The 22,872-nt window shown below is 36.4% G+C and overlaps 1 protein-coding gene across 2 annotated transcripts in view; it reads right to left on the bottom strand.

The window, feature by feature from the left end:
- GMDS (GDP-mannose 4,6-dehydratase) overlaps positions 1–22,872 on the bottom strand; it is a 747,100-nt gene that overhangs the window by 587,064 nt on the left and 137,164 nt on the right. For both annotated transcript variants that reach the window (XM_090269914.1, XM_090269913.1), the window contains exons 3-4: positions 12,571–12,658; positions 10,942–11,051 (exon numbers count right to left, since the gene is read on the bottom strand). In XM_090269914.1, coding sequence (XP_090126040.1) covers positions 10,942–11,051; positions 12,571–12,658 — 198 coding nt within the window. The remainder of the gene's footprint in view (positions 1–10,941; positions 11,052–12,570; positions 12,659–22,872) is intronic.

Genomic DNA, 22,872 nt, shown 5'->3' with positions numbered 1-22,872 from the left:
AAGCATCCAATATTTGCTGCATTCAGCTTACCCCCTTAACTTGTAAGAGACCTAATTTTTCCAGAAACAGACACTTTATTGTATGCATGGATATTATTAATACTCAGGTTCTCAAAGTTATACTCAACTGTCCTTTACTAAGTAATAAAGCCTTCTGCAGATAGGTACTGCATAATTTCAACATTAATAATTTGCTACCAAATTAGAGTGATTTTACATTGCTCTGAGCACATACATAAATAAGAATTATCTATGAAGATATAAAAATTTTAAACCTCATAAAATACATAAGCCTACATATCTATTAAGCAAATTAAGTTATCTTCGGAGACCCAACATGAAGTTACAATGTGTCTAAACTAATATGTGGACAAAAATGCATTTATAATATTTTTAAAATATTTTTTAAATGTTTTATTTATTGATTTGAGAGATGAAGGGAGGAAAGGGGGGGGGCGGTATGTGTTAATTCTTGTATGTGCCCTGAGTGGGATTGAATCCACAACCTTGGCGTATTGGGATGACGCTATAACTGACTGACTGAGCCACACGGCCAGGGCAAAAATATTTATTTTTAACTCTTAAACTGGTTTACCTGACAGTATAGTCATGTAACCATCTTTGAAATTTCTTTTTAAAAAGTAAGTATATAAATAGAAACAATTTACTCATTCTGGTTATTAAGCCATTGATTTTCCTGATTACATAAGTAGCAATTATTTACCTCCCACAGCTTTTAGGAAAACTTACACACCAGGACAATATAGGCACTATATAAAAAACTTATACTGAATTGAACCAATTATCGTAACCACAAAAATTGTGATTATTCCTGATGAGTTAGTACTGTGGATTTCTATTTTCCCTATATACCAATTTTATCACTGACATGTTAACATTACACCTTGCATTGTATTTGGGGATCTCCCTAGCTATGGAAACACTACTCATGTGATATTAATTATAACCAGTTCCCTCCAGCAAGGAAAAAACAATGTTTTTAATTTAAACCTATTGTATCAAAACTTTACCTCACTATAATAAGTAGTGGGAATGACAAGAGAGGTAAAACCTCAAACATCAGTCTTGTGTTATCCTCTCCTCACAGATCAGTGACACACCTCCCCTCAGTCTTCTTAGATCAGTAGTGTGACAAGAAAACCAAGTGGTGTCAGATCTGGGTTTCAGCCTAGATAGTGGGCTCTGATGGTCATCAAATGAAAGTTCCAGGCAGCACTTTACGACGAAATAAGGGCTTGAGCTGGCTCTTCGCCAAGACCTCTTTCACCTCAGAATTCTATGGCTCGTTTAATAAAAAACCAAGGCTCCAAAACATCATTTTTCCCTTTATAATATGTCATAACAAATAAAGTTTCAGCAGCAGGAACTACAGACATTTGAACTGACTCACTATATTACCTTAGTGTGTTCACTTCACTGGATAATTTCTCCATGTTAGCCTAAATTATGAGCAGAGAGCACACAGGGATTGGGGGGAGCAGCAGAATAGCCAATTTGCATTTCCTGTTCCCCTCTGCCACAGCTCCTACATTTATTTGTTAGCCTACTTTACTCCCTCAGGATGGACTAACAGTGCTACCACTCCCAGGCGAGTTACTGTGTAAACAGCATGGTCAGGACAGCCTTGCTGAGAAGCTGACATTAAAGCAAAAATTGGGAAAAACTAAGGGAATGAGGCAGGTGGATACCTAGGAAAGAATATCGCAAAAGCCCACAAGTTAAAGTGGGTACTCATTTTATAGATGAGAAAACGGAAGCTTAGGAAAGCTGAGCACTCTGCCAAAGTCACATAGCTAGCATGTGACATGGCCAGGATCTGAAGCTAGGTAAAACACCACACCCAGGTTACGGGGTGGGCCTGAATCTGAAATTTCAGAATGTGTCCTGGGAATTCTGATGTGTCCCCCTAATTTGAAAGCTCTTGCCTGTATTACAGTGTCCCATGAAAACCTACCTCCTTCCCTTCTGCCCCATGACAGAGTCATCTACTCTAACACGCATCGGTGTTCTCTGAGCCTCTCTGTGCATTGGACCCTTGTAAAAGGCAGCAACGAGAAGGGGCAGAAAGATAGCTGTACTCACACAACTTGATGGAATGAGTTCTAACAAGCAGTTGTGTGAGATGTGGGGCGAGAGCCTCACCCAGATTTTAAAATGTTCTGAGAGTCCCCTTTTTAATAGCAACAGCTATGCCCCTGCCCAGTCCCCGTTTTCCTACTTTACTCACACCTCTCTGTCAGGCTCCCTGGGATCCAATATAAAGAAAAGAATGAGCAAGGACACAGAAGAACAACCCTCTCTGCTGTCTGCTCTGTACCCTTGCTATAAGTACAGAGTAAAGGGCCACACTGTGTTACACTTTTATTTTGTTCTGTAACTGGGTTATTCAGTTACAGAACCAGATGTGTCAACCTCGGCACCTGCTCTTCCTCACCATAAGCAATTCTCCCAGTATATTTAGTCACCCAGCCCCCTCCCCTCAATTAGAGCAGCCACAAGAGGTTTAGGCTTCCTGGAGATAAATATGGGAATTAGTGCGCCAGCTATAAATTTCAACTCTCGGGACTAGCAAGGAAAAACCCACTGGAGATAACAATGTTTTAACTAAGGTTAAAATTGCTCGGTCCCCTTCCCAGGGGCCACTCTTTAATTCCCATGCATGTTTTTATTACCAGTTTCATTCCCTGAACTGGCTTTTCTTTCTCATTGCTCCCTGATTCTAATTTTGCCTAGCCATTACCCTAACTACTTGGCTCACAATCAACTCTGCTTCTTGCCTAGCTTTCTGCGCTAGAAGTACCACTGTGGGGACAATTCAGATCAACTCCTTTGTGCTTCCGTGTTCAGAATCTGCTAACTGGTCCCACACAACTAGAACTGAAAGTCCTGCTCCCACTCACTCAGCCATATCTCAATTTATCTCCCGGGCACTTATGCCGTGAAACAAATTTAACCAGGTAATTTATATAGAATTGAAAAGGAAAGTAATAAATTAAAGAGTTAGAAAATGAAAGAAAAGTATAGAATTATTCAATTTGAATAAAGAAATGTTAAAAGAAGACTCAATAATGTTTTTCAACACTGAAAAGGAATTTAGAAATCCTGCTCAAAATGACTTCCTCTCTCTACTAAAGACACAAGGGGAAAAAATTAGCTTAAGAAGAAACTTAGATATGTAGAAAAAGGAAGTACTTAAGTTATCTTACATTAAAATTATTACTAGTAGAGATAATCATTTTCCTGGATGGTCTTAAAAACAAATTGTAGAATATCAAGATCTGCGTTCCAAGCCAGAATTGGCCAGTAACCAGATGTGTGACTTTGAGCAGGCAACTTTATTTTAAAATGAAAATTATATTAAATTGTTCCTAAAGTTCCTTTTAATTCTAACATTTCATGATTGCATAATTTTCATTCTTTGAAAAAAATAAAGGCAATTCCAACATGACATTGTGAGATGAAAGGGAGTAACACTGGCCTACATTTACTGTAGAAAGATCTAGTCCAATGCTGTGACTTCAAGCGCAACATAAGATTATCAAAGCAGTTGTGAAAAACAGTACAAAAATCAAAAACATGATAACAAGGAACGTTGAACAGATAAGAAATTTAAGATAGAAATTAATTTTTAAACAGCTATTATTTACACAGTTAAAGAAGGAAACACACACACACACACACACACACACACACACACACAAAGCAGGCTCTAAAACATTTCCCCATCTAAATAGGCAATTATACATTGGATAATTTGGTCCTACTTGAATGCTAGTTTTCACTACTTTTAAAAACTAGTACATTTCAGTCATCTCTCACTTTCTCCCATGTAAGATCAAATCAGCCTCTCAATGACCTACACATCATGAGTCATAATTTTACTGTTTATGATTCAGAAAAATGTCTTCAGTCAGTATTTCCCAGACTGCTGTGGGTTTATTCCAAGAACCAATTTCATCTTCTTCCAGGAAACCAGACCAACTTCCTATTATTTTATTTTCCTTATTTTTAGCATACCATAGCCCACATCAAATTAATGGGAAGTAAGAGTGACAGAAGACTTTATTCTGTGCAAAGAGAAGCCCACACGAACAATGCCCAGTCTAAAGTCATGAATTCAAAATTAAATACAAAAATGTGCTAATATTAGAACCTTCTTTCAAAAGAGTTCCAAACCAAATAATAAGAAATTGTATTTTATTTCATCTTATTGCAAGCATTTCATTGTCAGAAAGAGCTTTTGTTTAAAAACGACTGTCTATGAATGCAATAAATCCTATAAAGCTGACTAATATACAGAAATTAATTATAAGGAACAAAATATGTATTTTCTGTCCTAATACCTAACAAGCTGCTAGAACAGGAAGACAACTGAAGCTCAGTGCACAGAGCTTAGGAGTTGTAAGGAAACACAGCAAACTCTGCAGAACAACCAGGCAGTCTGTCATCATCAGCTGCCATCATGCCAGCTCCTGACCCATACCCACTCTCTTCATGACTAAGAATCAATATGACATTAGAGCACAGAAGAAATAGTGACACAGAACATGACCTTATAAAGGACACTCTGAAAGTGACTTGTACCCATACTATTCTCCTAAAATACTGGGAGTACCCAAAAGTATTTATTCTCATGGACTATACACTGCTTAGAAAAAGATTTCTGAATGTAAAGAATTTTGGAATAAACATACATGTGTATTGAATTGCCCTTAGATTCTTTTCATTCTTGACACTGCTGAGTCTAAGGATAGGATTTTAGGCTTTAAAAGCTCACAAAGTCATTAACTGGGATGAAACAGGGCTTTACCACATTAGATTCCAAAGCTGATACATTAAATGAAGAAGGCCTAAGAAGAATACATTAAGGCACATACAGGGTGGGCAAAAGTAGGTCTATAGTTGTGAGTACACGAAACACAGAGTTTGTTCTCTTATCATTTATTAATTATTGTATTATTTATTTGTGTTATAACTATAAACCTACTTTTCCCCACCCCTGTTATTACATATGGGTAAACCAAGAAATCTGAAGCATTAGATCAGTAGTTCTCAAAGTGAAGTTCCCAGATCAAGAGCAGTAGCCCCTGGACAGGTCCTTGAAATGGAAGTTCTCAGACCTCACTCTAGACCTAATAAATCAGAAATTCTAGGGAAGTAAACTAAACTGTGATATTCTCTCGCTTCCTTATACCAGGAAACTTCTAGAAAAGACTCCACTAAATTTCCATTTCCCTCATAACCCCGCAATTTCTAAACCCTCTGCACTCTGGCTAACTCTTCTATCACATCACTAAAATGATCTTTTTTTAAAGTCACAAATCATCTAACCTAACTGCCAACGACAATGACTTTTTCCTGGCATTTATTCTCCCAGTCTTATCTGCATTATCTAGCAATGATGACACCCCCTCCTGCTTGAAATGGCCTAGTTTTTTTTTACTTCTGTGATACAATTCTACCATCCTGCCTCTCCATCTCCTACTTCCTGTCATTAATGACTATTGTTGCTCCTTCCACAATATAAATACATGGATGTTCCCAAGGTTCAATCTCCTTACTTCTATTCCTCTTTTCCTGGCAGCTGCTGTGGCATCTCAAGAACCCCCAGAACTGAATTTACATCTCTGTACCCACATCTCTTTCAAACCTCGTAACATATTTTAAACTACCTCTCATGACCTGCTTCACCTGAATGTCCTTCCAGTACTGCCAATAGATTGTATTGAGGAGGAAACTTCTCATTTCCTCTACCTGACTCCAATAGCTCTTCCTTGAATGTGAGGCTCCCTGGACACTGAAGAATCACTTTCCCTCTGGTCTGGCTACTCATATCTTACCAGCAGAGAGATTAGCTCTACCAGCATCCTGTTTCACCCTCATCATTCCCAATTATGCCACCATCTTTCATCTAATAGCTTCCTATATTTTCTAAAGCCCTATCTCAAGACTCTTACCTGTAAAACTCACCTCTAAATCTTTTTCCCCTGTTCAAAAGCATGTGGAGTTGCCCAAATGCAGCCCAACTTCCTACCTAGACTTACCTCACATTTCTCCTCAACAAACTTTTTGCTCAGTTAATCTAGAATGCTCATCACATTGCAAGCATGTCTCAATTTTTCTGACTTCGGATTCTTGGCCTTTTGTTATTACATCCATTTTAACTACCATTTCCTAACTTTGGCTATAAACTTCCTTCCTAAACCTCAACAATATGCATAATTCCCTCAAACTAAAGTTCTCTTTCAACTTGCTCTGAAGGCCCAAAATTAGTAGCAGCCTCTGTCATTTGCAATACACCACCCCTACGAAAGTTGAGAGCCTCCAGAACAGAAATGGGTTTTACACATTTTTGTGTCCTTCACTCTACTATGCACGCAAATATTTGTTGAAGGGCTAAATGACCTTATAAGCAAAAATTCATATTCAATTAAGTACCATTTCTGCCAATTAACCCACCTTTGGGAGCAGGCCAAACACAATAAAAACAGATAAACTTCATATACATAGCAACTTAGAAGGAAATCAACTCAATCTCCTATGCTTTCTATGCTTAAAGTACAACCACCTTAGAAGGATGAGCAGATATTATTAGGCTCACTTCAAGTTAAAGAAAGTATATCAAACTTTTTGAATTATAAAAACATTTTGGTAGACAGGAGGCCATCTACAAATAAATCTTTATAAAACTTCCTGCATCTCACACCATGCCATTTTATAGCTTTTAGAGGTGATAAACTATCTATAATCCCAGAGGAAACTTCTTAATCTTAAGGAAATTAAACAACAGTACAGTCATTGCAAAACATTTTATTTTGTCTGGAAGATACTCTCATGGTTGGTCAGGAAGGTAAAGTAGCCATATAAATTATAATGCAGAATATGGACTGATCACTTCATTTAGGGGTAAATAAATTGTTCTTCCTGGAGTGATAGTCACTCCTTCTCTATAGGACAGAGTAGTGATAATTTCTCAAGGTATGGTGTTCATAATACCCACTCAAAATAGGAAAATACATTTAGAACCATTTAGAAAAACAGCTCTGCTCCAACCTTGATACCTTTCACAGCTCAAAGCTTAAGCTTGGTTACAGAACAGAAACACCAGAAATTAAGAAAGGAGTTAATTTTTTTTTTCCTAAGACATCACAAGAGGTGTTTCTATTGATTGATATGTTGCCATCCTTCAAGGTTAATATTTTAGAGAACAATTATAAGATTTACACTCAATTTTTAAATTGAATATCAATTACAAGCTTGGCTTATAACCATGTTTCTCTATTTTCTATACCTGGTTTCACTTGATCCAATTTATAATTTCTCCCTTAAAATATCAGATAGAAAACAGGCATATAGATTCCATTCTGCTCAAAGTTAGGGTACAGACAAATACCAAATAAATTAACAAATTACCTTCAATACCTTCTGAAATAATATTGCTGAATTCATTCATCAAGCTTAAGAGGTTTTCTGGACTGTTTTGGAGTTAATTTGCTTTTATTTCAAAGTTCCACTAACTAACCTGATTGAATAATTATCTAACTAGCTATAGTATCACCGCTGGCTTCAGATTTCACTCACTCAAGTCAGCAATAGAATTTAGCAACAAAAACTTTAATTAAACTAACTGCTAGAACTGTGGGGATGGGCTTCTTAGTTACTGCAACTTGTTCCAGAATTTAAAAAAAAGAAAGAAGAAAGGAAAGGGGAGGGGAGGGGAGGGGAGGGGAAGGGAGGGGAGGGGAGGGGAGGGGAGGGGAGGGGAGGGGAGGGGAGGGGAGGGGAGGGGAGGGGAGGGGAGGGGAGGGAAGGGAAGGGAAGGGAAGGGAAGGGAAGGGAAGGGAAGGGAAGGGAAGGGAAGGGAAGGGAAGAAAGAAAGAAAGAAACTAAAGAGAGGTAGATAAGACTACCAGAGAATCTGAAAAAAGGGAAAGAAATCAACATTAGCTATATCATATTGAGACAAAAGGTAAAAGTTTTTCTTGCAATGATTTTTTTACTACTCACAATAAAAAAGTTAATTTCATTAACATATTATTAAGACTCAAAAAATGTATTATTCTCAGCCAGTGATATAACCACTACCAAAAATTAATGTTAAAATATAAGTTTTATTGAGTTCTGTTTTAACAAAGCTTTTTTTATTTTATTGATTATGCAATACAGTTGTCCCAGGTTTTCCCCATTTGCCCCCCTCCACCCAGCACCCCCCACTGCCTCCAGTGATCCCACTCCTTTGTTCATGTCCATGGGTCATGCATACCAGTTCTTTGGCAACTCCATTTCCAATACTTGCTCTTAACATCCCCCGTCTATTTTGTACCTACCAATTTGTACTTAATCCCTTCACCTTTTCCCCCATGACCCCAGAAACTCTCCTAACTGCCCACTATCCCAATGTTCTTCATATCTATGATTCTGTTTCTGTTCTGCTTGTTTGCTTAGTTTGCTTTTTAGATTCAATTGTTGATAGTTAAGTATTTTTTGCCATTTTAATGTTCATAGTTTTGATCTTATTCTTATTCTCAAATAAGTCCCTTTAATATTTCATATAATAATGGTTTGGTGGTAATGGACTCCTTCAGCTTTACCTTGTCTGGGAAGATCTTTATCTGCCCTTCTATTCTAAATGATAGCTCTGCTGGAGAGAGTAATCTTGGTTGTGGGTCCTTGCTTTTCATCACTTTGAATACTTCTTCCAAGTCCCTTCCTGCCTGCAAAGTTTCTTTGAGAAATCAGATGACAGTCTTATAGAAACTCCTTTGAGGGATCATCTGCTTTTCTCTTACTGCTTTTAAGATTCTCTCTCTAAGCTTTGGCACTTTAATTATGAAGTGTCTTGGTTTGGTCCTCTTTGCATCCATCTTGTTTGCAACTATCAGTGCTTCCTGGACTTGTATGGCTAATTCCCTCACTAAATTAGAACAGTTTTCTTTCATTTTTTCAAATAGGTTTCTAATTTCTTGTTCTTTCTCTTCTCATTTGGCACCTCTATGATGTGAATGTTGGAATGCTTTAAGTTGTCCCAGAGGCTCCTTACACTATCCTTTTTTGCATTCTTTTTTCTTCTTGCTGTACTGATTGATGCCTTTTCCTTCCTTGTATTCCAAATCATTGATTTGATTCCCAGCTTCATCCACTCTGCTGTTGCTTCCCTGGAAAATGTTCTTTATTTCAATTAATGCCTCATTCATTTCAGACTGGATCATTTTTATGCTGTTGAAATACTCACTGAGTTCCTTGAGCATCCTTATTACCAGTGTCTTGAACTCTGTATCTGATGAGATTGTTTTTCTTCATTTTGTTTAGTTCTTTTTCTGGAGTTTTATTCTGTTCTTTCATTTGGGCCATATTTCTTTGTCTCCTCATTTTGGTGGCCTCCTGTGTTTGTTTCTATGTATTAGGGTATGCTGCTTTGACTCTGTGTCTTGGTAGTGTGGCCTAATGTAGTAGGTATCCTGTAGGGTCCAGAAGCACAGCCTCCCCTATCCCCTAATCTGGGTACTTAAGGTGTGCCCTCCATGTGAGCTGAGTACTCCTTCCTCTTGTAGTGGGTCTTGATTATTGTCAGGATTGGCTGTGACCACTGGCCAGGAACTATGTCCCTAGCTAGCTTGTGAAGGTGGTTGGGCGGTGGTGCTCTGACATGGTCTGTAATAGTCCACTGGGTGTGCATGCTCTGGGGTTTCCCAGGTGGTATAGGCCAAAGTCAGCCGCCACCTGTGTTCTGACTGGGGCCCCTTGGTATAAGCTATAAAGCAATGTGCAGATGGCTACTGCTAGTGCCAAGCCTGGGGCCATCCAGTGAGAGGTACAGGGGCTAGGTTCAGCTATTGCTTGTTTGAGCTGATGTAAGAAGGTCTGAAGTCTGAACTTAGCCCAGTCATTCATATGGAAAAGCCACTGTTATCAGCTTGCATGGGTCCAAAAGTTGGATGAAGTGGAGCCTTAGGTAATCGTCACAGCGGGACTGTGTGAGCCAGGTTGATGTAGACTCAGATATGGTGCTCAGATATGTGGCTCTGTGTGGAGGAGGGCTCAGAAAAGGAACAACGGCCACTGTCTACAGTTTTGTCTGGGAGGAAGCTGTCCTCAGCTTTTGCTCTGAAACCAGACACTTCAGTTCCTCCCAGTATGCTACTGGTGCCCTTCAAGGTGCTGCCTCAGTGCTGGAGCCCAGAGGGAGTGAGTATGAGTAAGTCCATGAGTGGGGGACACCTGAGAATACCTCAGCTCCTTCCACCAACCCTGCCCTCACTGGCCTTTATAGCCAGAAGTTATGGGGGCTCATCCTGGCACTAGAACCCTGGGCTGGGTGGTCTAATGTTAGGCTGGGGTCCCTTGTTCCCAAGCTATCCCTCCATTTTATGTCTACCACTCGTAGGTTTAGGACCAGCCTATTTGCATCTCCAACTTCCACCCCTCCTACCATCTGGGTGAATGTGGTTTCTTTAATTCCTTAGTTGTTGGACTGCCATACTGCTCAATTTTCTGACTGTTCTGAGGGATAGCTATTCTGTAGTTTAGCTGTAATTTTAACGTGGTTGTGTGAGGAGACAAGCCACGTTTACCTACACCTTCATCTTGATTGGAAGTCTCAAATACATTTCTTTACAATGAGTTTGGAATGGCAGAAAATACATTCAAGTGGCACTCACAACTACAAGATCAACATAAAATAAAGGAATACTGCTATTTTAATGTTAGCAGTAAGATTTTATTATATTGTTCAATAACAGAGAACGTACTTTTAAAAAATGTATTAGTATGTCTATTAGGATTCATTAATACCCAAACTAATATTGATGATTAAATTTGAGGACTATGGTTGTATTACTGTATTAAGAAACAACAGAAAAAAATAAAATTCAGATAACTCAGAACACAGCCAGAGAAACCATGATAATGAAAATGGCTTACTTTGACATGGCTCTGGGCTCCAAGGTTGTAGATCTCAGTAGGCTTGACTTCATTGATGATCTTCACAAGGCAGGTACTATCAGTGAGATCACCATAGTGCAATTTCATATCTTTAGGATTTAAAAACATAGAATTAGATAAAAAGAAAACAACACTAAGCCCAATTCTCTTAAATAATAAAATTGAAATGCATATTCTGAAAGTCTAAAGACCAGACTGGTTCTGGAGCAGCAGTCTTTAAAAACAGAAATAGTAAGAAGATAGTCACATTTGCTGCTTCTGTCTCTACAGGGTTGATAAAAACTCAGATAAACTTTATTTTTAAAATCACACTATTATGACAGATGTTATACAATTAACATATCTTATGGCTCCGAAGTGGTTTTAAGATTTGTTACATAAGAGTGAGATTCAGCCAAAGAAAACCTAACACATTGATAAAAGTGAAGATAGTTATGTTCAGATACTTTTACCTAGCAATTTTTAAGTATTTCATAAACATCAATCCTAAAGCCATCCATGAAATGCCTTAAGTAGTGACATAACTGATTAAAAGGCAGCCAGCATTACTCTAACCCTAAATCTAAACAGATCCTTACAATGGCTTCATTAGGTAATGACACATGTATATGAATGAGTTGCTAACTTGATCTTTTCATTATTTTTATACAATACTGATTGATGTCTAGATCCAATGGCAGTACCATTCTGTATGTTACACAAAAATGATAACTTTTAAGGAAGATGTAATGAATGACCTAAATATGATGATGAAAACGCCTTTACTATGGACAAGCTCATCTTCCTATAATATCACTATCTGTACAAGTAACTCAATTCTTCAAATATTCTAGGCTCTGAGGTGAATACAAAATTACTTATGGTTTACAAGCTGACTAGATTGTCCCTGCTGGCTGGAAGAACTGAATGAGTAAAGGACGATAAACTTGGAAGTTAAAAAATTCTGTGTCCTAGTCTTTTACACAGTGTGTGGCCTTGATAAAGTCACAACCTCTCTGCCTCCATTTCCTCATCTGTACAATGGTCTCATTCAGAACCTCAGGAGCTGCTGGAAATATCAAATGAGAAAACAGTGACTGTATTATGTAAACTTTATAGCTACATATAGGCAATTTCATTAACAAAAGTAACAAACAAATATAAATATTGACAGTGATCTATACAGCAATTAAATATAGCTTTTACTGCCATTTGGTTTGGGACTTGTCTTCACAAATTATTTTTTAAATGAAGTTAATGTACAAAGATTGCTTAACTTAATTAAATTAGACCAAATTTTAAAAGCAAAAGAGTATGCTGTAAATATGGAGGTGATCTTACTTGAGGAGGTAGAAACACCAGAAGAAGGGTGAGCAAAGGCACATCTACTCTAGGTCTCGAGAGTGGGGTGAGCTGATTATTATCCCTGTAACAGCTTAACCAAGAAGACACTGTGACCAAGGGGCAGCAAGCAATGAAGAGTTTTCAAAGCATGCAAATAGTATTCAATACAGATAATCCATGTGTAAATAACTGCAACTTGATGGGCTTTGAGAAAAAGAACATTTGAAAATACCTTATAATACAGGAAGTTATAGAAAGAGATTTTAGGAAAAAAATATTACTTACTTCCTTCAATATGAGCCTGGGGGTTCTTATACAGATGCTCAATTCGGCCGGTATTAAATGAACTAGATCTCCGTACAATTCCATGAACCTGCATTGTTAAAGTGTGGAAAGATAAGAATAAACTATATATGTGCAATGAAGTTTAATAAGCAACTTAGAAATTCTTTTGCTACTGTTTAGAATTGTAAAAAATACATAACTATTATTTATAAATATTATTTTTACATTATTAAAAAGTTCCACTGCTTATTCTCCCCAACCACTGCCCTCCAGCAACCAGCACCCTACCTCCATTTTTCACCAGTGTTTTTACTGCCAATCTCAACAGAAGTCATTAGATAATTATGTGACTTCACAGTAAATGCTTAGTTTTAGATACCAAAATGTCTCCTTTTCTAAGAACACACACTTACAACCCTACTGTTGACAAAAATATCTCTTAAATTTGAAACTGAAGACAGACCATGTGAGCCCATATAAGTAAAACAGCCTTGCAACCTCTTTAACACAGAACATAAGGCCAAAAGGCTCTAATGCCCCCACATCTTTCCAGTGTCCTCAGACCTTTGTACTTATACCTTTTATTTATTTATACACATACACAAACACACATATATATCTGTGTCCATGAGAGAACAGCTGCTATTATGCAGCTGCGTGGAAAAGTAAGAAAGCTAAACAGCATATGTTGAAGACAAGACTTATCTATTACTAAAGACATCAAGAAAACTCAGAGAGGATTTTTTTTTTTTTAATTTTATCTTTGAATAATCATAGTTAAGTGTTTGGAAAAAATAAGTCAATAGAACAGGAATGCATACCTGTCTGATACTGAAGAAAAGACTATTTGTGTCTGATACATAAGATAAATTGTTCAAGATCTGGTACCACTTCCTTGTTGTGTCAAGTTTGGTACCTTTGTCTTGCCAATGCTAATACTAGCTTATGTCACCAGCTGCCCAAGTTTCAGTTCTACTGGTGGCAGATTTAATCCTTCACTTATTTCAGAAGTGTTCTTTCTAATGTTGGATAGTTTCATTTGCAACTGAACACACTTCTATATTTTAGGTCAATGGTTTTCTGTCTATTCCAAACAAAAATTAATTCTTGGCATGACTCAAATATTCCAAATACAGTCGGAAATAATAAGTACATAAGACTTTCTTTCAAGTACAAAGAAATGCTATCATCATTTAATATGGCATGCATGAGAAAGTGATGTCTGCAAAAGGATAAAAAGCACACACAATTAATAATTCTGCCAGTTACTTTGTAGTCAAAGAGAAAAGCATTCATCCACTCTTCTTTCCAAAATAACTAAACCAAAGAAAATCTGGTGAACATGAAAACATTTTAAGAAGGGAACATCACAACCTTGGCTGACATTTTAGGAGGTAAAATCTAGGAAACATTAAATTGAGATTTGGGTATACTTAGCCATTTCTTAATTTAGAAGTGAAGAAAATAACACATGAAACTTAGGATTTATTCTACTTGATAGTCTCCAATTTTTCAAATTGTTACTTAATTGTAAAATTGACCTGCTCTACAAACTTAATAAATGCTGTTTAATAAAAAACAAGTTCATGAATATAATTATGCATAGCAGAACTGGTGTTTACCATCAACTTTACTTCTGTAATACAGATTTCTCGGCCTTATTTCATTGGATAGAAGGTAATTTATATGTTCTAAAAACAGATAATTCAAGTCTGACAATAAAAATATGATTTAGTCTATTTTTTTCTCTTGACTGTTAATTCTTGGTAAGTCAAATATTACAAGTCAAAACAAAGAGAAATGCCATATACATACATACTGTATACAAACATATAAGGCTCTAATTAAAAAATTAAATGATATTGATGGATTCAGTATGAAAATCAGACAGCTACAAAAGGCAAAGCATAGAAACAACAAGTGTGACAATAAAGCATTAAGCATGAGGGTTTTTTTTTTTTTTTTTAATACCAAATAATATGTTTTAATTTTCCCTCACTTGCAACTTTTGTTACATGTACACAGGGAAAGAAAGACCTGCCAAGTGCTTAATCCATGACAGCAAATGTTGTTCTAAGAATTTATGAAAGCTAAGTCTGTCTGCTTCTGAGACAGGTGAAATACAAACTTTAAGACAAACCAGAATGTGTGCAAACTGGATAATCTAGTTAAGAATTTGAGATTAGTGGCTTTTTCTTTACAGAAGGGATGTAAATGGGGTTTTTATGTTTGTTTTTGTAAGGATTTGGCGGGGGGTGAGAAGTTAGAAAAACAAAGTGAAAAGATAAATGAGCTGAATGTGCCTCCATATAAACTTAATAAAAATTACTACTAAATTACAGCAGTTCACAAACAAAACATAACTCTGAAGAACCGAGGCCTTATAAGGAAGTGAATATTTTGACAAATAAATTTCATGCACCATTTAACTAAACGATGAAAAGGAAAATTTCAAGTTCTCCCAGTGTTCAAAGCAAGGTTGGTTTGACTTCAAAACCTAAAGTCAAATTAGGCAATACATGAAGGAATCCATCCTTCCTTCCTTCCTTTCTTCCCTCTCTTCCTTTCTCTCTCCCTTCTTCCATTAAAAAAATCCACTTATTTGTTTACTCATTTATTTAATATAATCAAGAAAATAGAAATCATTCTAAGAAGCACCAACAAACAATAGGAGTCACAAAAATGGGGAGACAGAGAAACAACCCCCCATCGAAAGGAAAGGCAGAGTCCCCAGAAAGAGTGCTAAATGAAATAGAGGGGAGCAAACTATCAGATATGGAATTCAAAGCATGTATTATGGAGAAGCTCAATGAGCTCAGCGGAAACTACAAAGAACTCCAGAAAAACTACAGTGAACTCCAGAAGAACTATAAGGAACTTAATGAGAATTATACCAGCATCAAAAAGGACATGGAAGCTATCAATAAGAGCCAGGAGGAAATGAAGAATACGATCTCTGAATTGAAGAACACAGTAGAAGGAATTAAAAACAGGCTAGAGGAAGCAGAAAATCGGATCAGCGAGCTGGAGGACAATGTAGACAAAAACTCACAGACAGTGCAACAAAATGAAAAAAGGCTAAACAAGACTGAAGAGGCTCTAAGACAGCTGCAGGATAACATGAAACGTAATAATATCCGTATCATAGGAATTCCAGAAGGAGAAGAAGAAGAGCAAGGGATAGAAAACCTCTTTGAAAAACTAATGACAGAAAACTTCCCTAACATGAAGAGAGAAAGAATCATGCAAGTCCAGGAAGCACAGAGGGTCCCAATGAAGATGAACCCCAACAGGCCCACTTCAAGACACATCACAATTAAAATGCCAACATTCAAAGACAAAGAGAGAATCCTAAAAGCAGCAAGAGAGAAACAACTAATAACATACAAGGAAGCTCCAATAAGGCTATCATCAGATTTCTCAACAGAAACACTACAAGCCAGAAGGGAATGGCAAAATATATTCCAAGTAATGAAAAACAAAGGCCTACAACCAAGAATACTCTACCCAGCAAGGCTCTCATTCAAAATGGAAGGTGAAATAAGGAGTTTCCAAGACAAAAGAAGGTTAAAAGAATACATCTCCACCAAACCAGTATTGCAAGAGAAGCTAAAGGGTCTGCTTTAAGAAGATGAAGAAACAGAGAGAGACAGAGAGGAACACGAGTACAAAGGGGGAAAATGACAATGAATAAGTACTGAAAGAAAGAAGGAACTTCTACCATTTGCAACAACATGATTGGAACTAGAGAGAATTATGCTCAGCAAAATAAGCCAGGCAACAAAAGAAAATTACCTTATGCTATCACCTGTTAAAGGAAACTAATGAACAACACAAACAAATGAGCAAAATTGAACCAGAGTGGTTACGGATTGAAAGATGTCCTTTAACCCTGTTGCCCCCAGAATACAACAAGGATGCCAGCCTGTTAAACCAAGCATGCCGTTGTCCAGAGACAGTCAACCAACCTGGAGTCTGCACGATCCTTCCCCTTGTGGGAAGGCCACCCTCCCCTCCACACCCCCACTCTTATTAGGGATTTCTTGACCCAAGGGTAGGTAGGACGACGACCATGTCCAGCTTGAAGCAACTAGAGGAGCTCGAGACCTTCGTCCATTGTCCTTTATAAGATTGTAAAGTGTCTTAAGTCTGAGAGGGAGGGATTGTTATTTTTTATTGTTAAAATATTTAACTAATTAATTAATTATTTTTTTAAAAAAAGAAGAATACATGAAAGGGTGAGCCATGGGCATGGACTTGGGGAGGGGATTGTCGGGGAAGGGGGGTGCTGGGCGGAGGGGAGCAAAGGGGAAAAAATTGGAACTATTGTAACAATATAATCAATAAAATATAATTTAAAAAAAAAAAGAAAATAGAAAATTTTTACTACTGAATTTCAAATTCTTCAGTCTAGATTTTTCCTGGATTGTAAGGATGCCTTCCAGGGATGTTTAATGTCACTTGCTTTTTTGCTTTTTTAAAAGTATAGATTATGTAGGTAGCATCAATAGCTAACATGCGGCAGTGACCATGTGCATACTGTTCTTTATAGATATAAATCACCTAATTTCACAATATCCATCCTTTTACTACTCCCATTCTACAAATGAGGATGCTGCCTGAGACCACACAGCTAGTAAGTAGTCATGTTAAAGACTGGACACGATGCATCATGCCAACACTCAGTATGGTTTCTAAATGAAACCCGTAAGTTTGTTTTTCATTACTGATTCTGGGACATACAACCCAGAAAAAGTATTTCAAGGATTCTCACAGACCAAGAATGGAAGCACAGAAATTCCATATCCTAACAAGTAATTTCTCAAGAGATAACACTAGACAAGCTTTATATACCATTTTTGTCCTCCTGATCTCCCTAGTTGTACTACATTTCCTGGAAGGGAAACCCACAATTTATCTCTTCTTTATGTTAAATTCTTGTATGTTTTGATGTGGCTGTTACCAAGTTATTTAATATAGATTTTTCACATATTCCCAGGTAAAATTTCAGTTTTAAAGGGTTTAATTTTGTCCTTAATTTTTATGGTTTCTATTTTGTTCAATTTCCATTCAATATTATTTTGCATTAGTTTCAAGTGTACACAAGTATGCTGTTGGCTTACTGCTAACAGTAATGCTAGGAAAGCATTAAAAACTAGAATGCAGTTTCATAAGAAGCTTCACTTCTGTCGATTTCCTTTTCCCCTTATAAGGAGAAGGAATGTGCACAATGCTAGGATCCTAGAATTGTAACATGCCCGCCTTTCACTAAAGCTATTTAATGAACTGGACTAAGGAGCCTGCTACAAAACCTGTGGCCCTCGGCTTGTCAACATCAAGCACTGTGTCACTCTTACCACTTCTATAACAAGTCCTGTCGATCTCACAGAGTTCCTCTGGACTGTATTCCATGGATTGTCTCACCAAATCTTCATGACAACCCTGGGGAAAAGGTGCGCCTGTCATCCCCATCTATGGGAAGGGAGTAAGCCTCAGAAAAGTCCAGTGACCTGCCCAAGGTCACAGAGCCAGCAAGTGGCAGAGGAGAATTAGAACACAGGCTGTCCAGCACCGGGGTCCAAGGGCTTTCTCTCCTTTGCTCTAAGCTGGCTGACAGGGTATAAAAGAGAATTACCCTTTGCATTTGAGTAACATGTAGAAATAAACACATAAAGTTATTTTTGTTTGTTTGTTTTGAAAGTCCCTGTTGCATATTTTCTATCTTATTAACTTTTTAAATTTTATTTTACAATTACAGTATACATTCAATATTATTCTGTATTCATTTCACATGTATAGAAAGGTGGTTAGACAATAATATACTTCACAAAGTGAACTCCCAATATTTCCAGTACCCAACTAGCACCATACGGTTATTATACTATTATTGACTATAATCTCTATGCTGTACTTTACATCCTTGTGACAATTTTCAAACTACCAATTTGTACTTCTTAATCCCTTTACCTCTTTCTCTCAGTCACCCCAACCTCTTTTCTTATCTGGAAGACATCAGTCTGATCTCTGTATCAGTGAGTCTTTTTGTTCATTTATTTTGTTCTTTAGATTCCACATATAGATGAGATCATATAGTATTTGACTTTCTATGATTGTCTTATTTCACTTAGCATAATACCCTTTAGGTCCAACCATGTTATCAAAAATGGTAAGATTTCATTCTTTTTTATGACCAAGTAATACTTCCATTGTATATATGTACCACAACAGTTTTATCCACTTGTTCATAGGTAAGCACTTGGGTTGCTTCCAAATCTTCACTATGGTAAATAAGGCTGCAAAGAACATAAGGGTACATATATTCTTTTGAATTAAGTGTTTTGAGTTTCTTGGGATATATGCCCAGAAGTAGAATCACAAGATCGTATGTCAGTTCCATTTTTAATTTTTGAGAATGTTACATACTGTCTTCTGTAGTGGCTATACCAATCTACATTCCCACCTACAGTGCACAAAGGTTCCCTTTACCACACATCCTCACCAAGAGTTGTTATTTATTGAGGATAGCCATTTTCACAGGTGTGAAGTGATATCTCATTATGGTTTTACTTTACATTTCTCTGATGATTATTGATGTCCATCATCTTTTGATGTATCTATGGACCATCTGTATGTCCTCTTGAAAGAAATGTATATTTAGGTCCTCTTCCCAATTCTAAGTTAGATTGTTTGGGGAATTTTTAGTGTTGAGTTGTGTAAGTTCTTTATAAATTTTGGGTATTAACCCCTTATCAGATGCATCATTGGCGAAAATCTTTTCCCATTCAGCAGGTTGTCTTTTCATCTTGTTGATGATTTCCTATGCTGTGCAAAACTTTATACAGTTTCCATGCAGCCCCATTTGTTTTTTTTTTGTTTGTTTGTTTCCCTTGCCTGAGAGGATATATCGGAAAAAATATTGCTATTAGAAACATCAGATACTTTACTGCCTATGTTGTCTTATAGAATTTTTGTTTCAATTATTACATTTAAGCCTTTAATTTCAGTTTATTCTTGGGTACAGTGCAAAGTGGTGTAGTTTCATTTTTTTGCAAGAATCTGTTTTTTCTAACACCATTTATTGAATAGACAGTCTTTACCCCACTGTATGTTCTTGACTTTTTGGTCAAAAGTTTAACTGATCATATAAACACAGGTTTATTTCTGGGCTCTCTGTCCTGTACCATTGATCTATGTGTCTGTTTTTATGCCAGTAACATGCTGTTTTGATTACTATAGCCTTGTAGTATAGTTTGATATCAAGTAGCATGATATCTCACTTTGTTCTTCTTTCTAAAGATTGCTGTGGTTATTTGAGGTCTTCTGTGGTTCCATATAAATTGTTGGATCATGTTATACTTCTGTGAAATATGCCATTGTTAGATAAGGACTGCATTGAACTACAGATTGTTTTGGGTAGTTTGGATATTTTAATGATAGTAATTCTTCTTATCCATGAGCATGGTATATGCTTCCATTTATTTGCATCTTCTCCAATTTCTTCCTTCAATAGTTTGTAATTTTCCAAGTACAGGTTTTTACCTCCTTGTTTAAATGTATTCCTTTGTAAATAAGATTGTTTTCTTAGTTACCCTTCCTGACAGTTCATTATTGGTACATAAAAATGCAACCAATTTCTAAATATTTCTTTTGTATTCTGCTACTTTACTGAATTCCTTTATCAGTTCTAATAGTTTTTCAGTGGAATCTGTATGAAGAGGAATCTTTTCAGTTCTCTGTATGAAGTATCATGTTATAAGCAAATAATGACAGTTTTACTTCTTTCCAATTTGGATGTCTTTTGTTACTTCTTCTTGTCTGACTGCTGTGGTTAGGACTTCCAGTATTATGTTGTAGAAGAGTGGTGAAAGCACACATCTTTGTCTTGTTCCTGATATTAGGAAACACTTTTAGTTTTTTCCCCATTGAGCATAATGTTAGCTGTGGGTTTGCCATATAAGGCCTTTATTACATTGAGGTATATTTCCTCTATTCCTGATCAGTTAAGAGATTTTATCATAAATGGGCGCTGGATTTTTGTAAAATGCTTTTCTGCACCTATTGATATGATCATACAATTTTTATTTCATTTTGTTCATGTGGTGTATCTTAATTGATTTGTGGATATTGTGCCAACCTTTCATCCCAGAAATATATCTCACTTGATCATGGTGCATGATATTTTTAATATATTGCTGAATTCAGTTTGCTAATATTTTGTTGAGGAATTTTGCATCTGTTTTTATAGGGATATTGGCCTATAATTTTCTTTCTTTGTAGTGCATTTATCTAATGTTGGAATTACAATAATATTGGCCTCGTAAAATGAGCTTGGGAGTCTTCACTGCTTGTGAATTTTTTGGAATAGTTTGAGGACAGGTGTTAATTCTTCTTTAAATGTTTGGTAAAATTCACCTGTGAAGTAATCTGGTCCAGAACATTTTTGTTGGAAGTTTTTTTTTATTACTGCTTCAATTTCATTAGTTATAATTAGTCTGTTCAGATTTTTGTTTCTTCTTTATTTGGTTTTGGAAAATTGCATGCTTATAGGAACTTATCCTTTTCTTCCAAACTATCCAATTTGTGGCATAGTTGGGGTCAGTTGTTACTTCTCCTTTTTCATTTCTGATTTTGTTTGGGTTCTCTCTCTCTCTCTCTCTCTCTCTCTCTCTCTCTCTCTCTCTCTCTCTCTCTCTCTCTCTCCCTCTCTCGATCGGTCTAGTTAATGGTTCATCAATCTTGTTTATTTTTTAAAAGAACTAATTCTAGGTTTCATTGATTTTTTTGTACAGTTTTTTAGATTTTTTTTAAATTTTTATTCACTTTGGGCTTTGTTGTTCTTTTTCTAGTTTCTTTAAGTGTAAAGTTAGATTGTTTATTTGAGAATTTTCTTGTTTTCTGAGGTAGTTCTGTAATGCTATGAATTTTCCTCTTAAGACGGCTTTCACTGTTTCTCATAGATTTTTAGGTCATTTGTTTTCATTTCCATTTGTATCAGGATATCTTTTGATGCATTCTTTGTCCTTGTGGCTAACCCTTTCATTGTTTAGTAACATGTTATTTTGTCTCCATGTGTGATTTTCAGGGTTTTTTCCCCCTCTTAATTGATTTCTAGTCTCATACCATTGTAGTCAAAGATGTCGGACATGATTTCAATCTTCTTAAACTTGAGACTTCTTAAATGTTCTAACATGTGATCCGTCCTAGAAAATGTTTCCCATGCTCTTGAAAAGAATGTACATTCTGCCACTTTGGGGTGAAAAGCTCTAAAAATATCAATTAAATCCATCTGATCTAGTGTGTCATTTAAGGCCACTACTTCATTCTTGATTTTCTGTCTGGAAGATCTAGCCATTGACATCAGTGGGTGCTGAAATCCCCTACTGTGACTGTTATTACTGTCAATCTTTCCCTTCAGGTTCATCAAGATTGCTTTGTATATTTAGATGTTCCTATGTTGGATGCCTAAATGTTTACAAGGGTTATATCCTCTTCTTGGATTGATACTTCGATCATTATGTAATATCCTTTTATGTCTATTGTAGCCTTTGTTTTAAAATTTATTTTGTATGATACAAGTATATCTACTCAGCTTTTTTTGTTGTTACCATTTGCATAAAATATCTTTTTCCATGCTTTTGCTTTTAGTCTGAGTGTGTCTTTCATTCTCAAGTGGGTCTCTTGTAGACAGGATATATGTGGATCTTGTTTTTATATCCATTCCCCTACCCGTGTCTTTTGATTGGAGTCTTTAATCCATTTAATATAATTATTGCTATGTATGTAGTTACTGCCTTTTTATTCTTTATAACTATGTTTATCTTTTCTTTGTCCTTTCAAAGAAATATATAACTTTTTAAAGAGTGATTTTGTATAAAACCTGACATATCTTAGTTTTCTTCATCATGAATGGCATCTATCGATATTCTACAAATAATTAACTAGAATTAGATCCATTTACTTTATGCTCTCCTTAATTTTTAATCTTGAGCAAAATTCAAGAAATAAGCAAGAGTAAGAACTGTAACTTTAACCTTTAAATACAGTCTCTTCTCAATGAGAACTGTACCAGGGATGAAGCATTCCTTCAGTTTTTCCCTTTAAAACAGTTAATTCAAAACATGATCAGATACGAAGATTTCAGGGGCCACATTAGATGACCATGCCCCACAGGATCAGGAATCTAATTATGAAGTCATACAAAGTATTTAACATTGACTAATCAGTCTATGAATATATGACGTTTCTTTTAAAGTCAGTCATCAATGTCTGTTTTTGCTTTAAGATTAGCCAAGCTTTTTATAC

The sequence above is a fragment of the Furipterus horrens genome, unplaced genomic scaffold (genome assembly GCF_987537825.1).
Source record: "Furipterus horrens unplaced genomic scaffold, mFurHor1.1.pri manual_scaffold_3, whole genome shotgun sequence".
NCBI classification, from domain to species: domain Eukaryota; kingdom Metazoa; phylum Chordata; class Mammalia; order Chiroptera; family Furipteridae; genus Furipterus; species Furipterus horrens.
This window is presented reverse-complemented; position numbering and strand designations above follow the sequence as displayed.